Here is a 27,838-nt window from a genome sequence, read left to right as displayed (position 1 = left end):
GGTATTGAAATTAGGAGAAGATACAGAGGTCAAAGTTCAGTTTCAGAGTCAGTTGGCCTCGCATTCCTTCAGCTTTTTCTGTTTTTGACTGGGGATTTTTAATTTCCTTTTCTATTAGTGTATGTGCCCAATCCTTCTTCCCCCCCCCCATATCAACAACTGTATAGTTGGTATGAGACAGGTGGGCTTTCTGCATTCTGGGGGAGTTTTGAGGGTTAAACTCACAAGGTTCAAAGTGCAAAGGTCATTCCCCAAAATACAAAGTCCATGGATCAAAAAGTACAGACTATAGAATTCCTGTTTCCATTGCTTCCCCTCCAGAGTTATACAGCTTGGCCAGTAAGGGCTTAACAGAAAAGGTGGAACAAGAACAGGCTCCGTGCAATCCACTGCCTGCCCCTATTGCCCTATTCTTTCCTTCCCCCCACTGATCAATCAGTATCATATCATCTTCATGTTAAACTTGCGAGGAGCATCTGCAGTGGAGAGTCCAGCATCAGACTTTCGCGGCACATATTCTATCTCAATGTTATGTTTAGTGTTTCCTTTTCCTCTGCTCCAAAGAAAGAGTAAAACCAAGCAAAAAAGGACAACCCCCAAAAAGGATATGAATCCCATAGTGGTGGCAATTATTAGAGTTTTAATATCAAATGGGAAAGGGACACTTGTACGAGTGCTGTTAACATCGCTTTCATTCGGCTGGTTTGAGATGAAGGCAAAGGTCTTGTTAGGTTGGTGAGGCCAGTCAGGTGAGTAACTGCGCACATGAAGATGGGCCAGTGAAGTATCATTACCAGCTGCATTGCTTGCCACACAATGATAAGTCCCATTGTCTTGGATCTGAGCGTAACGTACTTCCAAAGTTCCATCTGGAAATACAGTCAGCCTCCCGCTGCTTTTGCTTGTGATGAAAGTCTTCCGTGGGGACTGCCACAGTATGGTAGGTGGTGGATCTCCATCAGCACGGCAAAAAAAGTGTACTGTATGCCCTTCATCTACATGGACCACTTGGGGACTTCGATCCTGGATGCGTGCTTTTCGGCACGAAAAATAAGTTGGCTGCAGCACATCTGGAAAATCTTTGAACTCCTTCCCCTGAACATATTCTGGACTGGAACATGATGGCTGCTGTCGATTGAAGTTGAGACGCCAGCGTCGCCGGAAGATCCACATTAAACGGCAGTCACAAGCCAGTGGGTTACGATCCAAAATTAACGTTTCTAGATTGCCTACAGAGTGAAAAGAAGATTCTTCCAGTGTACTCAGGAGATTGGAGGAAACATTAAGTACACGTAAATGGTTTAGACCACGAAATGCGTAGGGTTCAACAACAGAAAGCTGGCCACCTACCAGGTGGAACTCCTGAAGTCTCAGCAACTCATGCAACATAGATCCCTCTACAGATGTAATTGGATTGTATGAAAGGTTAAGAAAGCGAAGATAAACAAGGTGCCTGATTGCCACATATGGTATAGCACTCAGATTGCTGTGTGTAATAGTAAGAGATGTTAAATTTAATCCATAGAGGCTATTGGATGTCATTGTGTCCAAATATGGCCAATGGGCCACTTCTAAATATTTCAGCCGAAACAGCCTTTTGAAGGAGAAGTCGCGAATTATGTTAATGTTAAGGTAACGGAGCTGTAGAGAGATCAGACCATGCAGGTGTGACAAAGCCTCTGTGGGCACCACGGTGAGGTTACACTTTTCCAGTGTTAGCTCTTCCAGGCTGTTAAGTCCACGGAAGGCACGATGAGAAATGTACACCAAATCATTATCTCCAACTTCCAGAGCTTTGAGGTTGAAAAGGTCCTGGAACATGTCATCCAGCAATATGACAATTTTATTTTCACTGATGTCAAGTTGTGTAAGGTTACTAAGTCCTGTGAATACACCTAAAGGAATGAGCTTGAGACGATTACTTCGCAGACCCAAAGATCGTAGGTTGAAAAGGCCATTGAAGGCACCAGGTTCAATCAAAGACACTATATTCTCACTGAGCTCCAGCTCCTCCAAGTAGGGAAATGAAGAGAACTCGTCCTGGTTAAGTGCCTTGATCCTATTTTTGCTGAGGTCCAATAGTCGTGTGTCAGTGGGGATGCCTTCAGGGACGTTGAGGTGACGCTTGCGGTGGCACAAAACAGAACGATCCTGAGGAGAGCATTCACAACGTTGGGGACAACCTGAGGCCGAGCCAGACAGGAAGGAACCCAGTACAAGCAACAGGATGGGACACAGGCAAGGTGGCAGCGGGAGAATCATACTGGATCGTGGACTCACCTGAAGAGAAATAAAAACATAAATAAGGTAAGAAATTGATCTGATTTATTGCATTATTCTAACTCTGTTATTTTTTCCGGGTTTACCTATAAAATGAAGATAAATTAGATGTCAGCTTTTGTCTGTTGCTGATCTTTATGTAACAAACCCTAATCATATGGAAGTTAAACACGAAAAATATTTACATAATCTTTTATGCTTTGGCAGTATTAAAAATTTAAAGATATAAAAAGCATCAGCTAATTGTATTAAATTTAACCTGCTCTATAGCTATTCTAATATGTATGAAACATGTGTAACGTAAAGTGGTTTAATGCTGTCTTTTTTATTAATGTTATTAATTTATTAATTAATGCTGCTAACGCAATCATGTGCAGATGCTGCAGACACAATTAAAGGCTTAATCAGTAAGACAAAGTGTCCAAATGAACTCATCTTTTACTGAACAATGGACTGTTTACTGTCTTTACCTATACCTAACGGCACAAAATGATGCTAAACAAGAACATTTCTGTTTCTATAGCTAAGAGGACTGCTAACATCCCAATTAGCTGCCACTGCAGCTACAATATAGTTAATCCAACAATACAACTAACATGTCCACAAAGCTATAACTGCACCAAAGGAACAGTAGTTGAAAGTTTAAAGCTGAACTCCGGCCAAAAACTTTAATTCAAATATATTCATCAATAGCCACAAAGGATATACATCTACTAAATGTCCCCATGTGCACCAAATGTCTTTGCGAACCCGGATATAACCTTGTAAAGTAGTGCTGACGTAAATTGTGGGTACTACATAGCCTATGCAGAGAGCAGAGCTGGGGGGGTGGGCAGGAGGGTCACCCAATACAGGCTGCTTGCAGGGGGTTGATATAAGACCAGTCACACTGCACAAGGAAAGATAACAACACTGACTGGTCTTTATTGCAAGAAGCTCCTGCACAAAGACAATGTTTCATGCTGGATTACATTGTTCAAGTAAGCATACCTATGCTTTTGTATTTAGACAATATGTGGTTATCCTGAAGTTCAGCTAAGGGTAATGTGGAACCACATCCAAATAGTTTCCTTAGTTTTATCCGCCACTCTTTTATAGAGACCCTGCATTAAACTTGCTGTATTTTACACAGTGCAAACATATTCTACAATGCTGTACAGACTAACATGGGGCTCAATTTACTAAAAGTGATTGGATGAATCAAAATTTTTTTTCCATGTATGCCTAAGTAAATAATGTCTCACATGCACTTACCATTTACGTTACCTGAACACTGGCTTAAAATGAATGGCATGAACAATCTTTTTCAAGATGTTCATTGGCTGGTATCAGTGGCATATAATACCATATAGTATATAAACTGGTAAATGATGCAAGCATTAACTAGCATGGTATTGTGCCTGAGTGATAAGACATGGAACACAAGGGAATCGCTTACCCATTTCCCTCTACCTTTTAAAACCATCCTTAGTCAGAATCTACCAACTTCTCAGTGGAGGCTTATGGGAGAACAAAAGAAAGCATGTACCCTCTCTTATATACACAGCTAGGGCTTCTGATGAAGAAAATGCATAGGCAGAGGCTCAACTAAAACCATCCACAGATATGGGCAGCTAAAATGATATGCACATTTTTTGTTTGGCCCTGCTAACTCCATCCCAAAGCTTGCTATTAGTGGAGGCCAGATAGGAGGCACTTAAAGCAAAACTATGGGGTAAGTGTGTTTCCCCATAGTTCTCGTCAGGGTCACGGATGACATAAACTAGTGTCCTCCCGTGACCCAAAGCTCAGTATACCGCGAGCAATAGCTTGCGGTATACTGAGACCACCGCAGCCGGGGCGGATCCCGACATTACTGTCGAGATCCACTCAGCTGCGTGATTGACAGCTGGCTCTGGCTATCCAAAGGCAGAGCCAGCTGCACCGCCCCCTCCCCCGTTCGTTCCTCCAGTCAGCGCTGGAGGATAGGAGCGGGGAGGGGGGAATCCCTGCAGGGAGCCGTGAGTGACAGTAACGGCTCTCTGCAGGGACAGGATCGAGAAGTGAGCGAGCGACGGTATGTGTTCGCTCACTTCCCGATCTACTGAGCCGACGTGTGACAGTTTCATTGTCACACGTCGGCTCGAACTATGATGTTGAGTGAAAATCATTCACCTCATAGTTCTCCTTTTAAGGCTCCCCATTTGACAACTCCCCCTCCAGGGCATGGGGTAGTGGTGTTTCCCAATGTTGAAGGGAATTCTGTACGTTAACATATAAATAAGGCTGTGTGCTCTCTGCCCTTTGCTACTGGTATGCCAGCTCACATTTCTGGTGTGCTGGGTAGGTTAGTTCTAAAAGGGAAAAGGGGGTGACATGCTGATTTTCCTTTTTGTTGGTTACATTTGATATTAAAAAAATACAGTTTACCGGTAATTGCACATGTCCCAGACTATAGACAATAAAGTATTTACATATTATTAACAAGCTACATTGGAGCTTTAAAACAATCTGCCGTTGACCTCTATAGCTGCACCTTAAAGACAAAGGAAGTCAGGCATTAGTTAGTTTCTAACAGCTTACAGCACCTGCTGTTTATTTACATTAGAAGGCTAGCAGACAGCTAACACTCAGCTCTTCATAGAAAAAAGGTGAAAGAAGCTGTGATTTCAGTGCCTCTGTTGTGAAGAATACTTTCTCCACAATGCCTATAGCTACAGAGTTAAATGAGAGCTTGTTTAAAAGTGCTTTTACTGCTTGTTCAGAATATGTAAATGCTTTAGTGTATTTCTTAGCAGATGACCTCTTGGGCCACCTCTGCAATTACCTTGTCTATATGCCTCATCATGTTACAGTACAGCACATGTGGTTCTACTTCCAACATCCATGTATGAAATACTGTGTTAGCTAAATTGTACCTTCTTTAACCTCATATACAACTTGCTGAAACAGAAAATACTGTTTTCACCTTTACTTCATCTTTTTTTGTATCTTAGCACAACTCCTGCATGCTTTTTTGAGTCACTTTGCCTGCACAATGTTTCAGCACAGTCACTTCTATACCTAATAAGGTATTTGAGTGAAGCTAGTCCACTCTCAGCAGCATATGTTAAAGGGTAACAACATAGAAGTACAACTGGGAGACAGTTGTCACCCCATGATAGGAAGTTCCTGAAAAAAGACCTTCATGGCAGGATTACCAAATATTACTTTAATAAAAAATGTAGATTAAAAAAGACTGAAGACACATTTTAAATTGCCATTAACGTTAAAGCGTATTTGAGATTTAAGTGATTGGGTTTAGATCTACTTCATGCTTTTAAATCTTTGCTTGATCAGTTAGACAACCTAACAGAAGTGATAGAATGGCTAAAATGTGGTCACCAGGAGTCTTGAACAAACTACCAACCTTATCTTCCCATTAGAGATATAAACAAAGACACAACCCCCACGTCCTCCGATATTTCATTGCAGACAGGGTAATTAGACGATTAACGATAATTACAGGCAAGGAAATCTAGTCTGGGAAATGGAGGATAAATTAACACATACAGACACAGGAAGCACAGTGTGCTTGTTGGGATCTGCAAGCTGACAAAGCACTCACAGCTCCTTCTTATCAGTGATACTCCCAGAGTAGGCAGTGTAATTTTGCATTTCAGGTACACAACGAATGGCGTTTAATTTAATAACACTGTGAAAGGAGTTATAGTGTGTCCACAGCAACAAATCCAAGTTCAGTTTTCAACAGTACATTAAATAGCTATAAAAGCAACATCTGAAGGGCTACAATAGGTTACAGCACAGCAAATAATCACTCTTTGCAATGTTTTAATTAATCTAGGTGAACATCATTGTTACAGGATACAGATAATATTGTTTTCCTCCTTTTTTTCTCTATAAGGCTCATTTTTATTTTTTTCTGCATGGAATGTGTAAACGGCAGCTGCAGCTGCACCAGCTCCTACACAACATTGCACTGAGGGGAGAGCAGCGACTTGATCAGTAAAGTGCTGCGGTCGCATTACCCGTTCCTTCTCTCTACTTTCCCATTCAGAAAATGCCTTGTATTTTTTCAAAGGCATTCTGTGATTGGAGGAGCAAAGGAGGGAGCAGGAACGTGACATGAATGTTATTATCATCTTCCAAGACAGTAGGAGGAAAGATTTTCTCAGTGCCAGAGCTAGATTCCTAAACCACCAAGCCAGAGATAATCTGGACTTGGATGTTAGGGGAGTCAGATTGTCTAAAGACTGAACTGATTTTTCCCAAAAAGACAGAATGTTGTGTTGTAGAGGTCTGGAGTGGAACTGAGCAAAAGGCACTGCCTCAAAGGAGGCTACCATTAAGTACAGAAGTCTTAATCAGAATCACAGATTTGGATGGCTTCTGGACTGTAGTGTCCAAATTTGGGAGCAGAGAGTCAGACGTATTTCTGAAGGTAAAAACGCATGATGCGCTTGCGGCACCATTACTTGTTAATGGCACCCCAAAGTGGCAGGCAAAACAAGCATCTTTACCCGTGACGTGTGACAAATGCCCAAACATGCATGCTCAAAAAATGCATGAAGCTCACAGTTAGAAATGCTGCATGAGCTTCTTTGCCACTTTTGTAATGCTTAGGGCAGCTCAATGAAATTAATTGGGTGATGCATGGCAAACATGGGAAACTGCACATAAATGTAATGTGATTTACTCAAGTGTGCATAGGGCCTATTGGATTCATGAGACTCTCTGTCAGCCAGTACATTTGCTACGGAAGGCTCATAAGCCACCACAGCTGCAGGAATGACAGAGTAAGATTCCAAAGAGGAAGGCATAGAACTATGCTTACAGCCTCTAGATCCAGAGTCAGCAATCATATTTTCAAGTTAACCTATAAAATTAAGCATAACTTCAGAGAACTTCACTGAATAAGACAGGAGAGGGGCACACCCGGGACAGAGCTATGAGAGACTTAGAGGAGTGAGATGACTTAAGTAGAGTGCATCAGTGCAGGCTATCGGTTCCAGGTCCCCTAGGAGGGACAGAGCAGACCACCCCAGAACTGTTAGTGGATTGTAAGCTGGAGAGCTGATGCCGCCAGACTGGTCCCCTTGTGCTTGGGATCTGACATGTTCGGATGTTCTGATTTAACAGGGACAATTAAATAGAGGCACCAGGTAAAACTGCTTAAGCAGAAGAGGTTAATGGTTGGAGGTTACTAGTCACTGTAGGCATCAGCAAGAACTAACTGGGGTGTGAACTGTGTTTCTTGCACACTGGAACAATGGCAGCAAGCAGATACCTAACCTTGAAGGAAAAAAGGCAGCAACAGAGATTTCCCAGCATGTTAAACCATTCCTCAGAACAGAAATTAAAAATGTATAGAAATAATGGCGGCGTTCAATGTTACCAATAAAGCAGTAGCTCCTGCTGCTCATCCCAAAGGGCGTGCTCATAAAGAGTTCTTGAATACTGGGTTACACTAAGGTTTGTACCACAGCTCTGATTCTGAAAAGCACTCTGCGGCTAAATCAAAACGAAGGCCTGAGAAGCACCACTAGCAGAGCCCCATGCCCAAAGGACACGTTCAATCTTTGGTCCAGTGAGGTCCAGGTAGGGCCTCCAAGGCATCTCTCAGGATTAGCAGATGCAGATAGTTTCACAGAGAGCCCAGCTCAGCAGTGTGTAGACTATAACTTAACTGAAGGAAAACAACTTAATAAAAATAAAATAGGAAAAATTAAATGGCTGGTAACAGAAAAGGACAAGTTTTCTCAACTGAGAAAAAAACATCCACCCTGCTAGGACACTAACAAAAAAATGAAGCATGCTGGGAGTGTATGGGGTTATAGTTGGATTTACCTAAATCCTGTGTCCCTTAATGCAATATAAAGAAAACGGATGTACTCATCATTACGGCCAGATCTCTCATAGGAAAAAGTTGCATCGGTTTTTCAGCATGGTATACAATACCTGGGACTGAAATTCATATTTCACAGACTTAGATTTAATTTTGTAGCCCTATACTACCCAGTTAACAAATGTTTACTTACATTATAAATATAAACGTTGCAGTGAACGACCACCATTAGTTTGGTTTGATTTTATCACGGTTGCTTTTACAATGTTGTATAAATGTAATTAATTGGAGATTTATTTTACAGAACTTTATACCCCAATTCCTATTGGAAATGGGAAAATGGAGTACATCATTTTAAACGTACACAGAGGGGTTGGAGCCGACAAATATAGTAGTCATCCTAGACAAAGCATATCATTATGCCTCGTAGAAAGACAGTCCCAGTTGCCAATGAGGGGAAAAAATAAGTGCTTTCTAAAATAGATACACTGGGGCATTCATAAAGTACTTATTATAGAAAGCAAGTACCAGACACTGGTGCATGTAATTTTAATGCACATCTAATATAATTGCTGTGACTGCAAAAACCATATGGCAGAAATCATGTGATGTGCCTTCTTCTTTGTTTAATTCACTTTTGTCCAAACTTATGGGGAACACTCATATTTTTCTAATGCTGAACCACCACAAAATACCAATGCCCTTTTAAAGTACTATAAACCTAGGAGACACAAATACTACTACACAATAAAACAGAGTAAAGCCTATAGAAACAATTTTAAAATCAGTTTATGTCATACCAGTAAAAAGTGAATTCTGATCCTTTGCCATTTTCCACTTTTCTCGCACATAAATGATCGTGTAATCCAATCTCTGTTAGCAGCAAGGCTAAGTCCTATGCTTGCTCCTCATGGCAGCTGTGTCAGCTTTATACACCCCCAATATCATATCAACCAATAAAAGCATATGGAACTTCCTGAAAAGATTATGGACAATCTGGGATTGGCAAATCTATTATGTCATTTTACTGAGTCAAGCTTTTCAGACGTGTAGACTACTTACTGGCTATTTATAGATTGGGAATTTACTCAAAGGTGTCTTGAAGGAGTAAACTGATAAACAAGATGTTCAGTGACACTTAATTCAGGCCTGCTGTAAGCTGGCATCTTCTACAGATAATGTACTGGTTGTCAGCTCCTTGATTTTTATACTGAAGATTTGGTAAGATATACATAGTACTCCAGTGAAGGACAGGCTACCTGTGGTCTCTGGGGCTGACACAGAAGACAATGTTGCAGCAGCATTAGTTGATTATGGAAAATGTAGAGGAAGCAGTCATGGTGGCTGTCATAGATGTATGTTTTTGGAGTATCGTTTCATTTTCATAACATCAATGATCATTTTTTAAGGGGAACCAGTACTGAAGGAATATGTAGGTTGTCACTGATTACCTCCCCTTCTAAAAATGCTAGCTGTCCGGCTGTCAAGCTAATTCTTAAACAGCCCCAATGCTGGCGACGTACACTGTACGTCGTCAGTCACGAAGGGGTTAATACTTTCTGAGTAACTGACCAGGAACTCGTATGGAGATCAGGATTTCTGACCTTCCTGATCTGCTTGTTTCCTGTCCATGACACAGAAAGTACTAAGCCACAGGCAGCAAGACAACTAGCATTTTTTAGAAGTAGTTCACCAATGGCAGTCTCCTAATATCTCAATACAGTTTTCCTTTAAAACAAAAATGGTTCAGACATTGTCTTCCCTTGCTCATTTTTCCCTGAATGGCAGATAGTATGGTAAGTATCAGTGTTAAGTGTCATAGACATAAACAGGGGAAGGGAACAGTGCTACAACAATGGATACCTTAAAGATGAACAAGAATGGGAAACTGATATACAAAAGAAAGTGTAAAGTAATAGAATGAGAACATGGCCTTAGGAAACTGTAAAAGGTAAACTAAAAGAAACAGGAGACATAATAAAAATACAGAGGCATATTTTGAAGATGTACTGTACAAAGAAACTTTATTTAATAAAAGAATTTTGAACAGGAAACAATGAACTGAAGTGAAACATGATCTAGATAAATGTCAAGGGAAAGGAACAACAGGAGGGAGCCTAAGGGTAATGCTACATGGACACTTTCATGCTGGTAGTTTCCCTTGTGTACCTAGCTGTCAGTTGCTGCCATCATAACAGAAAGAAGCAAGCAACATACATTTCTTCCCCAATGCACTGGGGAGATTAAATGCTAAAGACCTGAACATGAGTTATCAAGGAGATATCACAAGAAATTAAAAACTTTGTCATTGTACATTGTTTATAAGAGTTTGTGCAATACACTAGCCCCAAACATAACCCATAATCCATTTTAAAGAGAAAGAACATCTAGCACAGAATTACAGTTATGTCCGTATATATTACTCTTTGAGTTTGCTCTTTTTTTGCCATTATCACTTTTGTGTCTGTGTAGGTTCTCATTCATCCAGGTCATGGTATATCTGTAAAAAATAAGTCAAGGCAACTGGACTTGCTGTATTTTTCTTGAAGACGTTTCACTGGACATCCGACCAGCTTTCTCAATTCAGAATCGAGAAAGCTGGTCGGATGTCCAGTGAAACGTCTTCAAAAAAAATACAGCAAGTTCAGTTGCGTTGACTTATTTTTTACAGATACATTGTCACTTTTGACAGTTGAATGTGTTGCAGTAGTTCTGTCTAACCACTCTGCGACTGATTTATAAAAATTAGAGCACAGAAAAAATATCAATCCCAGCAGCTTTCATCTTTCCACTCTTGCTCTTTGTAATTTCAGAATTAATTCTCTAACCTGTACTAGGAAAATAAAATGACTAAGAAGGGTTGCTGTAGGTCACATTATCTGTATCATCTTTAGAAATCATGTTTCTGAACTGGTAAGAGGTAGCAAAGTTCTGCCCCCCTCTATATGGTCTGTATCCTAAAATTATGGCATCACATTTCTGACAGGTATTAAAACCCAATTCCAGTTTTCCTTTTTCAAATACGTCCAACTTTTGTAAAAAATACAAAATACAGCCTTTTCTGTATAACTTACCTTCTCCCCGATGCCATCCCTGTAAGCCTTACTGCTTCTTGGTTCAGCAGCCGTTTTCATCCAGGCTGAATAATTCCCATTGTCATTCAGTCATCTTCCTGTAAGCCCAGGACATCATAGACCCACCTTCTGAATGTGTTTCATCACAGAGCTCTGCACTCAAAGCACAATGACATTATGTCAGAGCTGCTCTGTGCATCATTGATATGATATTAAAGTCAAAAGGTGGACAGCTTCTGGGGATTACTAGTACTGGGCAAGAAGTTCAGGGAAGTGAGCTGAGAGAGTTGGAACCAACTGTTTGGAAAAATTATGATTCTAAGTGCTTGGGTGAAAATGTTAAGAAATATTTTTGCTGGGCAATGTATATTTCTTTGATCTGGATTCATTATTGACAAAAAGTTTGAGAGTTTAATACTACTTTAAGGACCACCAAGCACTGGGGAAGAGGAAGAGGACCCTCAACATCAAATAACTGGCCAGAAGACATCTGAAACAAGTTATTTATACACAAAATTACCAAAAAATACATGCAGGTCTAAAACCCGGGCTTTAGTATACTGACAATTTACCACATTTGAGTAAGCGTTCTTCAACCCTGGATTGTTGGAAAGGTATGTTTATTTTCTTTCTACTACTGTCATGGCTAGCAAATTAACAGTAAGTTCAGCTTCCAGGTGTCTTCCGAGAAAAATCACAATGTGGAACGCTGGCTATCTTATACAGGGAAACATTTACATTTGTATGCCATACTGGTATGACCAATGAAACATCTGCTGTATTTTGCTTTAATGTGTTTGTCCAATAAAGCTACAAAGATGTCACTTATATCTTAGGATTCAGTAGTCTGCAATCTCATGCCAAATGGCCACTACTCTATTGTGTGAAGCACATATTATTTGGCTCAGTTCCTGGACAGGCTATAATGAGCATTTTGTATAAGATACCTCTTCAGTGACGAAACCCCTTCTCATTCTGTGTACATCACACTGAAATATCTCTAGTATATGCTTACACATCTCTTTTACATTTCCGCCACAGGCACCTGTCAATGAGTTAGTCTCCATAGTGAAATAAAGGTATATCACATAGTAGATATTCACTTTACTGCTTATAGGATACATTTTTCCCCCCTTTATCTATGTATGCACAACTAATGTTCCTTATCTCAGAGTTTTAAGACAAATTAAGAGTATAAAAACAATGTTTGTTACACCACTGCTATCTAATTCATCACTTTGCTTCTATAATACAAACAGTTTACATTTCTAATGCAGCAATTTTTTATATTGCAGTTTATAATTGTTTAATTATACTCTATATGCAGCCATTTCTTACTAGGCTCCTCTCTTACCCTCTCATTGATGAACAACTATCCCTATAATGCCATGTCTTTTTCGAAAGCTGTCTGTATAGTGCTATCTGTATATGCATCCAGGTATGGTATCACTGCACTTTCTGATATGAACCATTTTATTCATTTCATATAAGGGTATCCTGAGTCTATGATATTTCTTTGGGTAGTGACAACTTTCCATCTTTCCTTATAATCTTGGGAAGCAACAATTTTAGGCTATCAATGGTGCATTCACACAAAAAACATTGACTTGAGTTTGCAAAGTGCATTGACATTGGTTGCTTTATTTTGCATTTTTTTGGGGGGGTTTTTGCCTTTTTGATTTGTTTTTTTACACTAAGCTATATAAAGGATTGGTTCTCCTTTGTGTTGACACGCATTATCAGTTCACACCAGTCCGTGTTGCATTGGGCTGAAAAAATGCAGAGCCCGCTCTACTTTTTTTTTTCAGTGGAGGGCAGCCCAATGTAACGCAACACACTGGTGTGAACTGCATCCATTCACACCCATTCATTTTCAGAATTTCTAGCAATGGCATCCATTGAAAAACGGGAGTGAATGGGGCCTAAAGGAGTGGACTTGCAGAGATTTAGCATTGATGTGTGGACTGGGGATGTCAGAGGACATTGAAATGATGCCTTCTCTAGGGCTTATCAGCATTTCCTTAGTCAATGGCCCAGAACAAGTTTGCATATTGGAGCCTTTTCTCACCTATCTGCTTGTTCCAAATTAGTAAATCAGATAGTATTGCAGCCAGAACAACTTGCTAACGAGCATTCTCAAGTCAAGAAAGGCAATCTCCAGGTTTTCTTTAAGATAAAATGTAGTACATTACTTTGTTATATGGATTTTTACAGCTGTCCCCCTCCCCATTCATTACATGTATATCAGTAGTCTGACTTTTACTGTACAGGGGCCAATTTCTACTTAGTATAGTCCAAGGCCACACAAAAGCTAAACAATAGTAGTAAAAATATAATTAACACAAGTAGATCAATTCACTAATCTGACTTCAGATACAGACCTATGCAGCTAAACTTACACGCCCAAAAAATTATGTTATAAGTGCTTTTAAGCGCACACACACTAGTAATAGAGGTGCTGTCTGTATGATTTCCAATGGCTGGAGAATCCTGAAGTTTAAGATAAAACATTTTGCAAAAAAGAGTGAAAAGAACCTTGGTTGTTGCTGCACATTTGTCCATTCCATGCCCATGAGCTCAATGTACACTGCCTGTCAAAAACAGAAAGCCACACACTCTAATATTTAGCTGGACCGACTTTAGATTTGAATACGCTTTTGCAATGCCACAAAATTTATTTCCCTCCAAAGTTGCATTCATTTTTCACTAAGATCTTGTAGTGATGATGAGAGTGTCGGACCACAATGTAAAGTCTTCTCCAGCACATCACAAAGATTCTCAAATGGGGTTATGGTCTGGACTCTGTGGTGGCCAATCCATGTGTGAAAATAATGTCTCATGCTCCCTGAACCACTCTTTCACAATTTGAGCCAGATTAATCCTGGCATTGTTATCTTGGTATAAACCGGTGCCATCAGGGTCATTCAGTATATTTGAGTAGGTAGCTGGCCTAATTTTTAGCTGCCATAACATTGCTGAACCTAAACCTGACCAACTGAAGCAACCCCAGACCATAACACTTTTCCAATGGAAAGCTCTTTTGGCACTAGTACTCTTTTTAAAAAATATTCATCACCCTGGCCTTGTCCTCTATTGCTCAGTCTCCCCTGAGTGCTACATAAAATTAAGGCTGTCCTAATGTCAGATTTAGATTCTTGGATCCTCTGAACCTTTGATTTAATTGTCATCATTTCAATGACTGCCCTGTTATAAAGATACAGTACATAGAATTAATAAATAATGCTCTAAGGCCCGGTTCACACCTGGGCGTTTTGTAGCGCGTTCCTACGCTCTGCAAAATGCTCAAACACCGAAATCCCATTATTTCCTATGGGTATGGTTCACACCTGGGCGTATTACAGGCCGTATGAACGCGCTACAAAACGCCCTATGCCAAAAGAAGTACAGGAGCTTCTTTGGGGCATATTTGCCGTGCGTATCCATTGGGATACAGCCAGGTAGCCCCGGAAACGCGCGTCTGTCGCACGTTTTTTATTTACTGCGAATTGTGGTAAAACCGCGCAGCATGAAATGCGCAACAAATGCACATATTCGATACCTCTAGGTGTGAACCCAGCCTTAGACACCTAATTCCTCCTGTCACAGGGACAAAACTAATGCCTGGTTCACACATGGGCGTTTTACAGCGCGTTCCTACGCTCTGTAAAACGCTCAACATGTGAAAACCAATGATTGCCTATGGGCATGGTTCCCACCTGGGTGTTTTACAGCGTGTAGGAACGCGCTGCAAAACGCCCTACCCCCAAAGAAGTACAGGCGCTTCTTTGGGGCGTATTTGCCGCTCGTTTCCATTGGGATACAGCCAGGTAGCCCTCAAAAACACGCGTTTGTCGCATGTTTTTTTAACCGCAAATCGCGGTAAAAACGCACGGCGCATATTCGATACGCCTAGGTGTGAACCCAGCCTAAGGTTGTATAGCCATATTCACGAGCAAAGAAACATACAAGAACAGACTGGTGCAATGGAGCATCAATCAGCAAATTCGTTTTACACACTTTTGTAAATGATCCTTTCTATCTCTTGCAGTAACTGTGCTGTTATTTCCTAGGTAGTGCCAAATGTTGCCCAAATAATTGTATTGAACCGAGAATATCTTACAACAGCCACTTTTGGGTTTTCAGATTAAAATGGATGTTAAACTTTTATTAAATACATATAAGCGCTTCTATGGTGACTGGTCCTGCTCATACCATTCAGACTTTCCTCTCTTGAAGGCTTACTATACATGTTACGTTATGACCATACAATCTCTCTACAATCCACTTTAGATCAACCAAAACTATGTAATATGAGGATCTGCCAAAACTATATAATCAATTTGTATCAAGTCAGTCAGGTCCTTACATTACATATTTGTTGGTAGAGCTAACAACTGGGAAATCAGATTGTACAATGTGTAGTAGATTAAGATTCAATATCTTAAATTACTATCTTCCCAGTGCTTCTTGTAGTTTAAAATATAACACACTATATCCACATCAAATTGTACTTTTATGTAAACATCATTACTCCAGAGCTTCTGGCAATTTCACTTCTATATTATAATCTAACTCACAACATGTTTTAAACCAAGACAGAAACTCAAAACTTCTGTTTGCAAAGGAAATAGCTAACACCTTCTAAAATAGTTCACCAAATGGGTCTTCCTAAGACAGAGCGTAGTTGCCAGTGGCCTATACCACATGCCCAAAAATAGCCCCCTTACATTAGTGATCAGTGACAGCTTGTATGACCAGTAATAACAGCGCCGTTTACATTGATGGTCAGTGGTAGTCTTATAGCACTTTTATAAACTCCCCTTTTCAATGGTGCCTTATGTTTCCCAATACAAGCACCTTTAATTACATTGCTGTTCAGTGTGATAAACTCTACAATTGGATTACAGACCACTTACAAGTGTCACTTACAATTTTTTACTTTTATTTAACTATTGCAGTGAATGGACTGCTGGACAACATTTCAGAAACTCTAAACAGTAAGTAAAGTGCATTTGCACTGGTCTCTGTAGGTAGAATCAGTGTGGGAGAGGTGGGAGTAGTTTGTATTTCTTTTTTTCTAATGATGATCTGCATTCTGTGTAGTTAAATATGAAGTAGACTAATTATGACAACTCTCTCCAAAGATGTATTTCATTACTATAATGACTATTTGCTCCTAATAATTTAATAGTGCAACCACCACCAGGACAGAGTTACTGACTATGCAAACGTATAAAAAAGCATGGGGCACAATCTTCCAAAAGGCACAATGGCAGCAGTGATGACAGACATACGAAAAAATATGTTTTACAGAAATGTACACATATCTGAGCTAGGAAACAAAGGAGGGTACATGTGTAAAGATAGAGAATGGGTATAAAACACATATGTGTGTGTATATATGTAATATACACATATGTGTGTGTGTATATATATGTAATATACACCAAGGGGCAACACAGGGAGACACTTCTGAGATTGCTCAGAATTTAGTGACAGATGCATCTGACCTGCAGTTGAGCTCCTTCTGACCTGCTTCTAAAGGGTTTTATGTTCCCATAGACTTGTATGGAAAAGCAAAACCCGTTTGAGGTGAACAAAAGTCGTTGACATAGGCCCTTACAGCTTCTTGAAAAATGTACAAAGGTGTCAAGTTTGAAGCCAAATAACAAAAGTGCTGCCACAGCCTGTCAGTTTCTCTATGAACAATCTGGCAGATGCACCCTGGTGACTAGTTTAAATCTCTGTAGATATTACAGTTTTTCTCAGACTGAGAATTGTAAAAAAAATGTTAGCCTTCCCGCAATTAAAAAAAATGCAGCCACAACTGTCAGTTTCCTTTGTAAAATATCTGGTAAATGCAATTGTACTCTTGTAGATTCCATTGGATAGGTAGGAGTTTTTGTATAAATACTACAGACATATATTGCTTTGGATTATGATCATGATACTATAATACCACAGATTGGTTTATATGACCCAGGTAAGCGTTGTTCTCTGGATGACCCTAAACTGGTTACATAAGTGGGTATGCATTTGAGTCATTTCATGATGTTATTCTATATCATATTGAATAGGAGATTTAAAGCAATGTGGCTTTTTTTGATTTTAAAGGATTTTCTGGCTTGGGGTTTATTCTGCCCAACCTTCAGTGGGTTGTTATATAACAAAGCAGGGATGCAGCAAAGGATATGCAGAAGAGGCAACCACTTTGGGGCTTCACTTCGGGGAAGAGCAAAAAAAGGTCAGGACTTGCAAGCTTTGCTGCTGAAGAAGTTCACAGTTCTATAACACTTCTATAACAAGTATGCAGGATGGCGTGCCCTGTCCTTTTTTCTTTGCATTTTGTGCCTGAAGTTTTAAAAATAAAAATGACAAAATTGAAGAAGTACAACAGCAATTTTACACCCACTGCAATAGATGCTGGACTGCTCAAGATCCATACATAAAAGCAGCTACTGCTCTCTACCATCTTTTCCCTGTCTACACAACACATGAAATGGTAACCTGCTACTGAGGTGTTTGATATGGGGAGATTCTGCAAACTACATTTATTCTCATTGGCTGCTGCACATGATATAGTTAAATAAGCATGGCGAAGACAGCTGTTGTAATGTACTTACTGGGGTTTGTTATGAGCCACCCTAAAAATTACACAGATGAAATTAAATGCTGTTGCAAATTGAAAAAGCATTAAAGGTCATTTCAACTACACAGATATCACCTGGCCTAGTGGTTCTAGTAAAGGACACATTTTTTGTTGTCCAGTTTACAAGTGAAGGTTGAAACATCTAGAGGAGAGACTTCTAGATTTGGTAATTTATAATACACCAGATACTAGAGATGTCCAGATACCAGTTCAGATACCAGTGCCGATACTTGGCATTTTCATGAGAACTACCAGGGTTGCAGAGGTTGCAGCTGGGACCTGGCTCTGGCGCCCCACCACTGTCCTGAAATCATTAGTCTGTATTGTTTTAGAAAAACTGTCACATGACAATAAACATAAAATGTATCAGTACTTGTATCTGTGAGTACTTGGGCAAGTATCAGTATTTGTACTTGAGAAAATGGTATCGGTGCATCCCTTATATATACTTATAAAAAAAAAAAAATCATACATTAAAACAGGAATGCACAAATCCCAGGAGCCCCGCATGAGGAGCTCTGTAAAAATATTATTGTATTGCATTGGAGCCAGTAAAGCATTGCAACAGTGATCAGTAGATCATATGTGCAATGTTCTGGCTCCTGCAGACTTTTTCTACCGTCTATATCCGTACTTCGGTACAGACATTCAGTAACATGGACAGGAGGAAGAATGAATAGACTACAAGTGCAGTGATGTCACCGCACTTGTATTCCATTAAAAACTACAACTCCCTCTGCTGCGGTAGCTGATGGAACTTGTTCTTTCCCCATTTACAGATCATATCAAAGGATCAATGAATGTATGACATGACTGTGTAGGTGGAACCGATTTCAAACATCCACACCAGCCTGCGGGAGGAGAACCCAGTGATTCATGTAAGTGGAGGAGCGGGAGGGTGCTGGGGGATTTGCGATGTTACCGTGTTTCCCGTTGCACCCTGAATATGGGTGTAATATGAAACATGGTCAGAAAAGTAAACTTAACCTTTAAACTTTACTTTTTGTAAAGTGTTTAACCTTTTTGTAACCAACCTGGTATTATTTAAAGTAAAAGGCTAGATATGGGAAGTTATAAACTAGCAAGCATAACTTCTGCTGTGTTTGAATTATATGAAGGTATTGTAAGGGATCATATGCAAAACTATACTGCGAGGAATAATCTAATGGAAGAGAATTCGCATGGGTTCATATACCCAATATACCTCTAGGTGTAACTAACATGATCAGTTTTTATGAAGAGGTATATTCACATCTGGATGATGGAAATGCTGTTAATGTAATATGTTTGGATTTTGCAAAAGCATTGGACATTCTTTCTCCCAATAGTCTTGTACAAATGTTGAATATCCAAGGACAAAGGGACATGTACAGTATGTACATTGGTAATGAAAGCTTAAGAGGACAGAAGACTAAGTGTGGTGGACAACAGAACATATTCCAAATCAGAGTTATCAGTGATGTTTTAGAGAGGTATTGAGCCCATTTCTGTTCTTTTTATTAATTACCTGGTGAATAAAACAGAGTAATGTGGCCATTATTTCCAATGAGACAAAATAATGTAAAATTATTAAAACTCAGCAGGATAGTAATGTATTGCCTAGGGATTTTTATAATATGGCATCTTAAAACGATGGCTGAAATGTATTGTTTATGAATGTAATGTAATTTACCTAGACTGTGCTAGTAGAGATGGCCTCTGTACATTAAGTAGAATGCAGCTGGGGAAAACAAACCTTAAAAAGCACTTGAAAATGCTGGTTAGGAGGAAGCTAAGCCACTTCATTTTAGGGCAGCAGCTGTTTTTATACATCCCAATAAAATCTTGCGATGTATAAAAAGAGAAAAACAAAACCCATTCAGGTAGAGTATGGTCTTTGCAATCACTTTCAAGACTGCATCTGAAATATGGGATATCCTTTTGGACATCATACTGTAAGAAAGACATAGAAGATTTGGAGTGGGCACAAAAGGAGGCAACACAATTAAAAAAAGGCAGGTCTCACTTATCAGGATAATGAGGTCTGATGAACCCCAGACTGAGTGGGGAGAATGGGGAAATCCTAATGAAGTCATGATGTAAATGCCCTGACATACAGATGAACTGCACCGAGGTTTCAGACCCTTTGATTGGGAGTTAACAGCAGCACCCTCTAGAAGGTCAACAAAAAGCTGCTGCAAATTAGCAGCTGCAGCTTTAATTCACCATCAAAGCTATGAAGGAATGCTAAGTGTCATTCATGAGAGCCAGTGACTCTGATATATCAGATTGGACTTATTTTGCAAGGGAATTGGACTCTGCAGGGACCCAATAGGTTGCCAAGATTTTTTCACTTTTCATCACATTTGTTTTACTGTTGCTATTGTCTGTTTTGAAATTTTTTTGTAACATTGAATCTCTCAAAACTCTAATTAGAAATTAAAAGAATGTTTGCCTCTGTAGTGAGCTACCATATTGTAAACTCTGTTACGTTCCTGTGTGGTGTGGAAGTGAGTAATGTAGGCTTTTCTTTTAAAAGGTCAAAACTGAAAGAGCAAGTGCTGTTAACGGTGCGTGTTTCCATTAAAGCAGATAGTAGCAGTTGTGTGTGTGTGAAGAATTAACTGCATAGTTATCCTGCCCCAGCGATTATCACTTTCAATCTGCTGGTGCTTACATTGTTGTCCCAGAGCAGGAAGACCTCTGCACAGGGTGGGATCTGAGAGGGTAATTGACACATAACTCGCTTAGTGGCAGTGTGTAGAATGGCAGCATGTGGCGCACACCGCATGAGGATGTTTACACTTGTGCCACAAGTGAAAGCTACTACATCTCTGCATGCTTTTTATATCGAGGTAATCACAGGTAATAGGCAATTGTAAACATATGGTACTTGCTATAATGAGCTCAATTTTCAAACTACCACAACAATCAGTTAATCTCTGCTATACAGTGCTCCAAATCAATTAGTAACAGTGCGGTCTCAGTCTAGCATTGCTCTAGCTTTATGATGTTTCTTTACAATGGACCAAGACATAATACCATTTATACAACAGGTACAAATTATTTAAAGGTATAGGACATTGCAAAGTTCATTGTTTATTAATGGCATAGCAATAGTACCGGAAAACACTAATTTCTCAAATACCAGAACATTACTGTCAACATGCAAGCCATTAAACTTTACATATATGTGTCATTATAATAATAATAATAATGTCATAGCACCACAACCACTTAGCAGTGCCACATTACAAAAGCAAAATTTACTGTCACACTAAGTCATGTTTAAAGTTGTGCTATGTTGGCCAGGGTTTAGCCACACTTCATGTTGTTGAAGATGTCTTGTTGTCAATTTTGCCAGATGCAATACTTATCACCTCCCCAAACTCTAATGCCTAACTAGGGACTAGCTACTAATTAGAATTCTGCTGGTGAAGACTTCTGCTGACACCAGATGATTGCTATTCCATCTGGTCAATTTCAATTGGATTAGATAACTACATTATGTGTATTAGCACCTTCTGACTAGTACAGGCACTCTCGGCCCACCATTCTTAGGTAAAAGATCTAACTTTTTTGGATGGATTTTTCTAGACTTAAAGGAGAACTATGAGGTGAGTGCTTTTCACTCACCTCATAGTTCTAGCCGACCTGTGACAATGGGACTGTCACAGGTCGGCTCAGTAGATCAGGAAGTGAGCGAACACATACCGGGGTTCGCTCACTTCTCGATCCTGGTCACGGCTCTCTGCCGTAACAGGGGAGGGGCTGGATTCCCCCCTCCCCGATCCTCCAGCGCTGACTGGCGGAACGGACGGGGGAGGGTACAGCTGGCTCTGCCTCCAGATAGGCAGAGCCAGCTGTCACTCACGCAGCTGGGCGGATCCAGACATAATTGTCGGGATCCGCTTAAGCTGCGGCGTCTCAGTATACCGCGAGCTGTAGCTCGCGGTATACTGAGCTTAGTGTGATGGGAGGACGCTAGTTTGTGTCCTCCCGTTACCCTAAGGAGAACTATGGGGAAAAGCCCTAACCCCATAGTTCTCCTTTAAGGCTGGGGTTTCATTGTGCATGTTAGTGCAACAATTGTTCATCAGAATGATTGTTCAGCAGTAGGGTCTAGGTCTAAAGTCTCTCATTTATGTGTCCCTTAATTCAAAACTGTCTGGCCCTGTCTAATCCCACTCTTTGCCGATGTACATATTCTCCATCTTCATGACCTTTTTCTCCACTTATCTTTGCCCTCTCATTGTATGCCCCCTCCTTACCTTTCTTAGTCATCTTGTCCTGTTCCTTTCCTCCTCCCTCAGTCCCTCACCTATTAGTGCCCCCTCCCTTCCATGGATCCCCCTTTTCTTCTCCTTATTTGCTGTATGAAACAACAGGCCCAACTTCTCCCACCGTCCATCCCACTTCAAATCTCTATATTCCCCCATGCGCCCCACTCTATCTCTTTGTCACCTTTAAAAAAAGGCACATAGCCAGAGTGACTTATGCAATTGTACAGACATTGTTCCCATTTAGGACACCAGTTCAGAGGCTTCTAATAAACCATCAGTAAAGCAAAAGCCTCCAGACATCAATCCAACCACACCATAACAAGGTAGTGTAGCTTAGCAGTGAGAGGAACTTCACTGCAGAGTTTAATCCACCACCTGACATTGTTGGATAGATCAGATTTACTGCTAACAAAGGACAGAGGGCCAAACCAAATACCTTAAACTGGAATCTAAGAATGGAATTCAACTTCATATCAGTGAAGTTCCTAAAGATATATATGCCTTCTATCGCTATATACAGGTGAAAATGTATTATTGCAGCATCCACATTTGGGATTAGTGAGCCCCTTATTAAAAGGAGAAATGCTCTGGCACAGTCTTAGGTGGGACCAGGACCCTTCCTGGTGTTTCCAGTCCATATAAAGGAGGTCTTTAAATAATTGTTGTAGCATCAAGTTCTTAGCAGCTGTAGAAGCCCTAAAAAACCCCAGGATTATAACCGCTAGCTGATCCACCAGAAACAGGGTGATAGCCGCTGCATCAAAAATGTTTCAAAACAACCCCTTGTATATTTGAGTCACCTTCAGGAGACTGAGGTGAAACAAAAAACAGTCTCTCCTGACTGTTGGGATTCTATATTTGAATCAGAATGATAACAGTCCTGCAAACCTGGTTTGACTCACAGTCTGAGACTGTGTCAGAGACAGAGTCTGCCAGAGATGGCGCCAGTGCATGCCTCGTCAGAATATTCCAGTAGCTGGGCACAAACAGCTAGGAAGCTAGGAACAGCTAGGATGTTGAAGGACCTAGCCTTTCTCGATGGAGCTAAAATAGACTCCATAGATGAAAATCCTATACAATAGAGGTCCTGGGTTCCAGATTACAGGTGATGATTCTATTTGAAAATATAAAAAAATTCCCCCCAGAATTATTAGGGGAGTATGAGAAGACACATTGCACCACATGGAGGTAAGCAACTAGACCCAATGTGAGGCAAGGCCTCATGTACCCACAAATCTGAGTTGCTGTTGCTGATGAAGGTTTCAGAGTTGATCAAGTCACTGTAGGGGAGCAGTAGAATGGAACAGAGATAGAATCGGAGATCCACTGGATGTTTTAAGAGCGGGAGTAGAAGTGAGATGGTGCTACCTTTAGGCTGTATGGTGCCAAAGCGGGTGTGTGCGGCACTCCACCTAACTGATCATGTCAACTATCAAGTCCCTCAGCCTTACCGCAGTGAAATCAACAGTTGGTGGAAAATATATAGAAGTGTGCAACTGTACAACAGTGAGATAGCACTTGGTGCTCCAGACTGACCGAAAACTACTAACTGAGTCACCAAAGACTGGGTCACATGTGAGGCTATATCATGGCTCTGGACCTGGAGAGCGCTCTGCAGCTAAGTAACATCGTACACAAAGGTCTGGAAAGTGCAACAATGCAGAGCCCAGCACCCAAAAGGTCACATTCCATCTAGCCACACAATCTTCAGCCCAACGGGAATTGGGTACGGCCTCCAAAGCTGTTGCTGAAGATATGCCAATCAGAATAGCTGTTGTGAAGTGACTACCTCAAGCTGCATTTGTGCAGGCTTGATTGCAGTCACCCAAGAAAGAAAATAATATCACCTAGTATCTCAGAAAAAAAAATCTGAATAAATAGGCTAGCAAACAAAAAAATATGTTTTTTCTCAGCGGAGCTGAGGAATAAATGTCCAACCTCCTAGGAAACTAGCAAAAAAACTAAAGCAAAGCAGTTAGGGATGGGGTTATATGGGGGTTGGCCTTCAACATTTTTTTTCTGTTTACCAGTTTCTACACCTACTGTAGGCAGCAGCATATAACCCAAATGTTAAAAACATTACTACATTACTGTGTCCCTCAGTGGAGGATAAAGAATCCATGCTTCACATGTTTGAATGACTGGAATGGTTAACTTTTATTTTATTTTTTTAGATAATTTTGTTAATGTTTACCTCCCCCAATGCTACTACCCAAGGACATGTTTTTTTCCATTAAAAATAAAATACCCTGGTACTGAACCTGCGTTAAAAACAATTTCAGCTATATGAACATAGGTCGCCATGGGCAATCATTTCATTTTCATTTGAAAATGCAATGATTATAATCTTACTTGCCAAATGTTTAAAAAGAGATGTTTTTAAACAGTTATTGTGCAGGAACAAACAAACGTTTGGCCTGTAACAATTAAGATAACTGTTACAGTAAACACCTTTTGCTATTGAAAATTAGATGCCGGCGAATATGCAATTAAAGTCTAGGAAATACGCAGAGAAATGTTTTATAAATATGACTCATAGGTTGAAATACAGTACATCCAAAGTCTAGTAAGTTCATCCTATATAAGGCAGGCACACACATTACAATCTGAGTGTATACTCTGTGCCCATTCAATATTATGCCTAATAAATCCATTCAATTTATGTCCAGTCAGATGGGCCCTAACACTACACAGTCACTGGTCAATCTAAAGGAGACAATTAGATTAAGTCTGCTTCCTCCTTAATAACTTTTTAATACTGCTAATTCAGAAGAAGTTGAAAACCAAAATCTTATAGAAGCATCTGTTTTAGAGTAAATGCACCTCTTGGCTCGATAAAAGGCAGTCAGATTAACTCTTTAGCATTAATCAGAGGAGTGATTGTTCTAAACGTTATAGTATGAATTGCTGTTTCTAGTTCCATCCGCTGGAGGAGGTTGTAGTAAATCCAATGTTAGGAGGCAGGACACGTGCTCTCTTGCAAAGGGTGATGTTGAAGCACAGCTGGCCATTCAGTAAATCTATCTGAGCATAGCTTCCACCCCTTGACAGAGAGCAGATGTATGGCTGCTTTCAGGTTCTGAAGACAATTAAAGGGGGTCCAGTGCTTCTATTAGCATAGGACTGTAATATAGCAATAAATGACTTTAGGTCAGCTAAGCTATACTATAACTATACAGTATACTGTATTTCAGTACAATTGAGCAAATTAGCTAATTGTTACCTTTTTCAATGTGTCTCAATATTTGTGTGCATATTTTTCCAGTCTGGTGAGAATCAAACAACTCATAATTAATGACTGCCTGGATTAATGAATTGCACAACTGGACACATTTGAAATGTACAGTTCTTCAGAAAACGATGAAATTCACATCATTTTAAAGATACGTGACAATGCTTTCTCATCTTTACTAATTAGATACTTCCAACTCTATTAAAAACTAAAAAAAAGTATTGGCTAGAGTTGAGTTATAATACAACCCAGGATTTTGCCTTTGCAGCAGCTGCCTGGCACTGAGTACTGTTTAATAGCTTTCTCTCCACAAGTTTAAATAACCTGCAAGAGATTTTAAAATTAATATTTATGAACATATACAAGGTTCTCTTCATATACTATCAGTCTAGGAATCACATCATGGCCACTGTTTAAAAAAATGATGCACTAAAAAAAAGAATTACATACAAAAGAATTACCACAGTGGATTTTAATACTGTACACTCCTTCACCAATCTCACCTTCAACCCAACAGAATTATATCCAGGCAGATAAGTATTGGCTAGTGAAGTTGACAATAGTCCATGCACATGATGAGTTCTAAGTTCGAGTTAGAACTTTTTCCATGTTCGAAAGTTCGAGTTAGAACCGAACACGGGGGTGTTCGGCTCATCACTAATGACGAGTACCGATGGAGGTCTACAATGATCCCTTTTGCAAATAATATGTGCATGACCCAACACCTTAAAATGTGATAATCCACTACCTCCAGGCCAGAGACAAAGGCTACCACTGAAGCACATATATTTGCTTTACTACATAGCTGCTGGACCTTACTAGTCCATGTAAGCACTCAAACAGCTGATTGCTTCTCAAGGCAAGAAGTGTGAGAAGCCTCTGTGATCTTGTAAAATAAGCTTTGGGATTATCTGTGGTCTGCTGGCTTTTCAAGCACATGCAGACCCTTTTCCAAATAGTGCTAAATCTGTGCAATTTGTGCAGCAGCTTTCTACCTCTTCCAATGTGTGCTGGCATCATCAGTATACCAATAATGTTAGATTTTTGTTTGCCTATAAGCAGAAAAGCAATTTGCTGGTAATACGCTATCTCTTGAATACATAGCTGTCTCCCTTGATACTGCGTGTATATTCCTCCCTGTTCCTGAGTTGCATGGTGTTATCTGCTGCAATCTCCATATTCTGTTCCTTCTCTGTAAAGTATAATATTATTATACTGTATATCATCAATTGTTTTATCCATTCTTTATGCTGTTTCTCGGTAGCTCCCATTTCCATAGTTCTGGAATATGTGTGGCCATCTTTCTTTATCCCTTACGTTTCTCAGACACAGCTTTTTTTTTTTGATGTTCCTCTAGGAACCATTCATCCACCTACTCTCAGTGCACATTCAGGTCTCATGGGTCAGTCGGTGGAATGGGGGGTCAATAATGCAGCTGAAGTGTAGCTACATGAGATGAATGCAGACGGCAGGCCAGAGATGCACAAAGACTACATTGGTTCTCAGGACGACTGCTGAATGCTAACATGAGTGGGGGAGAATGATGTGTGCATGGGGAGCAGGAAGAAGGGGAGGATGATAGGTAGAAGAGCTGGAAAGAACGGGGGGCGTTAGGGCAGGGATGCTTCACAGATACACCTGGGTACTGATATCTTGCAGAAGTGTAACACAGAAAGACATACATTAGAATGAATATGTATAAACACAACAGCGAAGACAAAGAGCAAAATATTAATAGCATCATATGTAAATGTTCAGTTCAAATCTAAGTAGCCTCAATACGTAAGCCGGTATGCAGGGAATGACCAAATTATCTTTGCATTAGCAGAGCTGTACATAAGGATGCTCACAAGCCTGGAAATACATGTATCCTTTTCAGACAGCGCTAGTTAGACTAGCACGACTGGCTGCATAGACAGAAACATCGATATCAAATTAATAGATAGATGATATCTGTACCTGGCCTTCATTTTTCGCTGCTTCGAGCCGCCTTTTCTCTTTTCCATCTCCAACCAGAGGATAACACGGAAAGACCTTAATACAATTCTCTCTGTATCCACACAATAACATGCATCACACAATCGCACACAGGTTGATCTGCGCCGTGGCACAGGCTAATCACAGGTAAAGGATTAATCCTTCTGACACAATGACATAGTTACCCTGTGCAGAAGTCAGCGCACATACAAAAAAAATAAGGCAAACCGATTCACATGCACCAAGCAAGGACACATAGGAGCACAAGGACACACATCCATTGACACTAAGCAAGGGGAAAAAAGAGAGGAAAAGGGGCAAAAATCCAAAGGTGAATCTGCAGCTGTACAGCATGGAAAAGGGACAGTAATATGACCGTGCGCACACGCACACATGCTATAATGGCTAGAGACAGTCAAAACGAAGAAGGCGAAGGGAGAGGCACAGAGGGAACCAAATCAGAGTGAGAAGGGTGAGAGAGCAGGCAAAACACTCAGGGTAAGGGAGAAGAAGCGAGCAAAGAGGAGGGACACACAGATA

General features: G+C 40.3%; 1 protein-coding gene across 1 annotated transcript; it reads right to left on the bottom strand.

Moving 5' to 3' along the window:
* Positions 1–312: 312 nt before the first annotated feature.
* LINGO1 (leucine rich repeat and Ig domain containing 1) lies at positions 313–27,838 on the bottom strand. Its single transcript, XM_018554658.1, has 2 exons — positions 27,281–27,838; positions 313–2,280 (listed from the first exon to the last, which is right to left on the bottom strand). Exons 1-2 carry the CDS (start codon positions 27,389–27,391, stop codon positions 442–444), a joined length of 1,950 nt encoding a protein of 649 aa, XP_018410160.1. The 5' UTR covers positions 27,392–27,838; the 3' UTR covers positions 313–441.

This window comes from Nanorana parkeri, unplaced genomic scaffold (genome assembly GCF_000935625.1).
Source record: "Nanorana parkeri isolate BGI_ZX_2015 unplaced genomic scaffold, ASM93562v1 scaffold167, whole genome shotgun sequence".
NCBI lineage: Eukaryota > Metazoa > Chordata > Amphibia > Anura > Dicroglossidae > Nanorana > Nanorana parkeri.
This window is presented reverse-complemented; position numbering and strand designations above follow the sequence as displayed.

Bases quoted from the DNA above. Each gene is read 5' to 3' on its own strand.
- LINGO1 (XM_018554658.1), bottom strand. From the start codon at position 27,391: ATGTTATTGTGTGGATACAGAGAGAATTGTATTAAGGTCTTTCCGTGT. The intron at 2,281-27,280 runs GTACAGATATCA...ATTTCTCTTCAG, and splicing joins CAGCGAAAAATGAAGGCCAG to GTGAGTCCACGATCCAGTAT.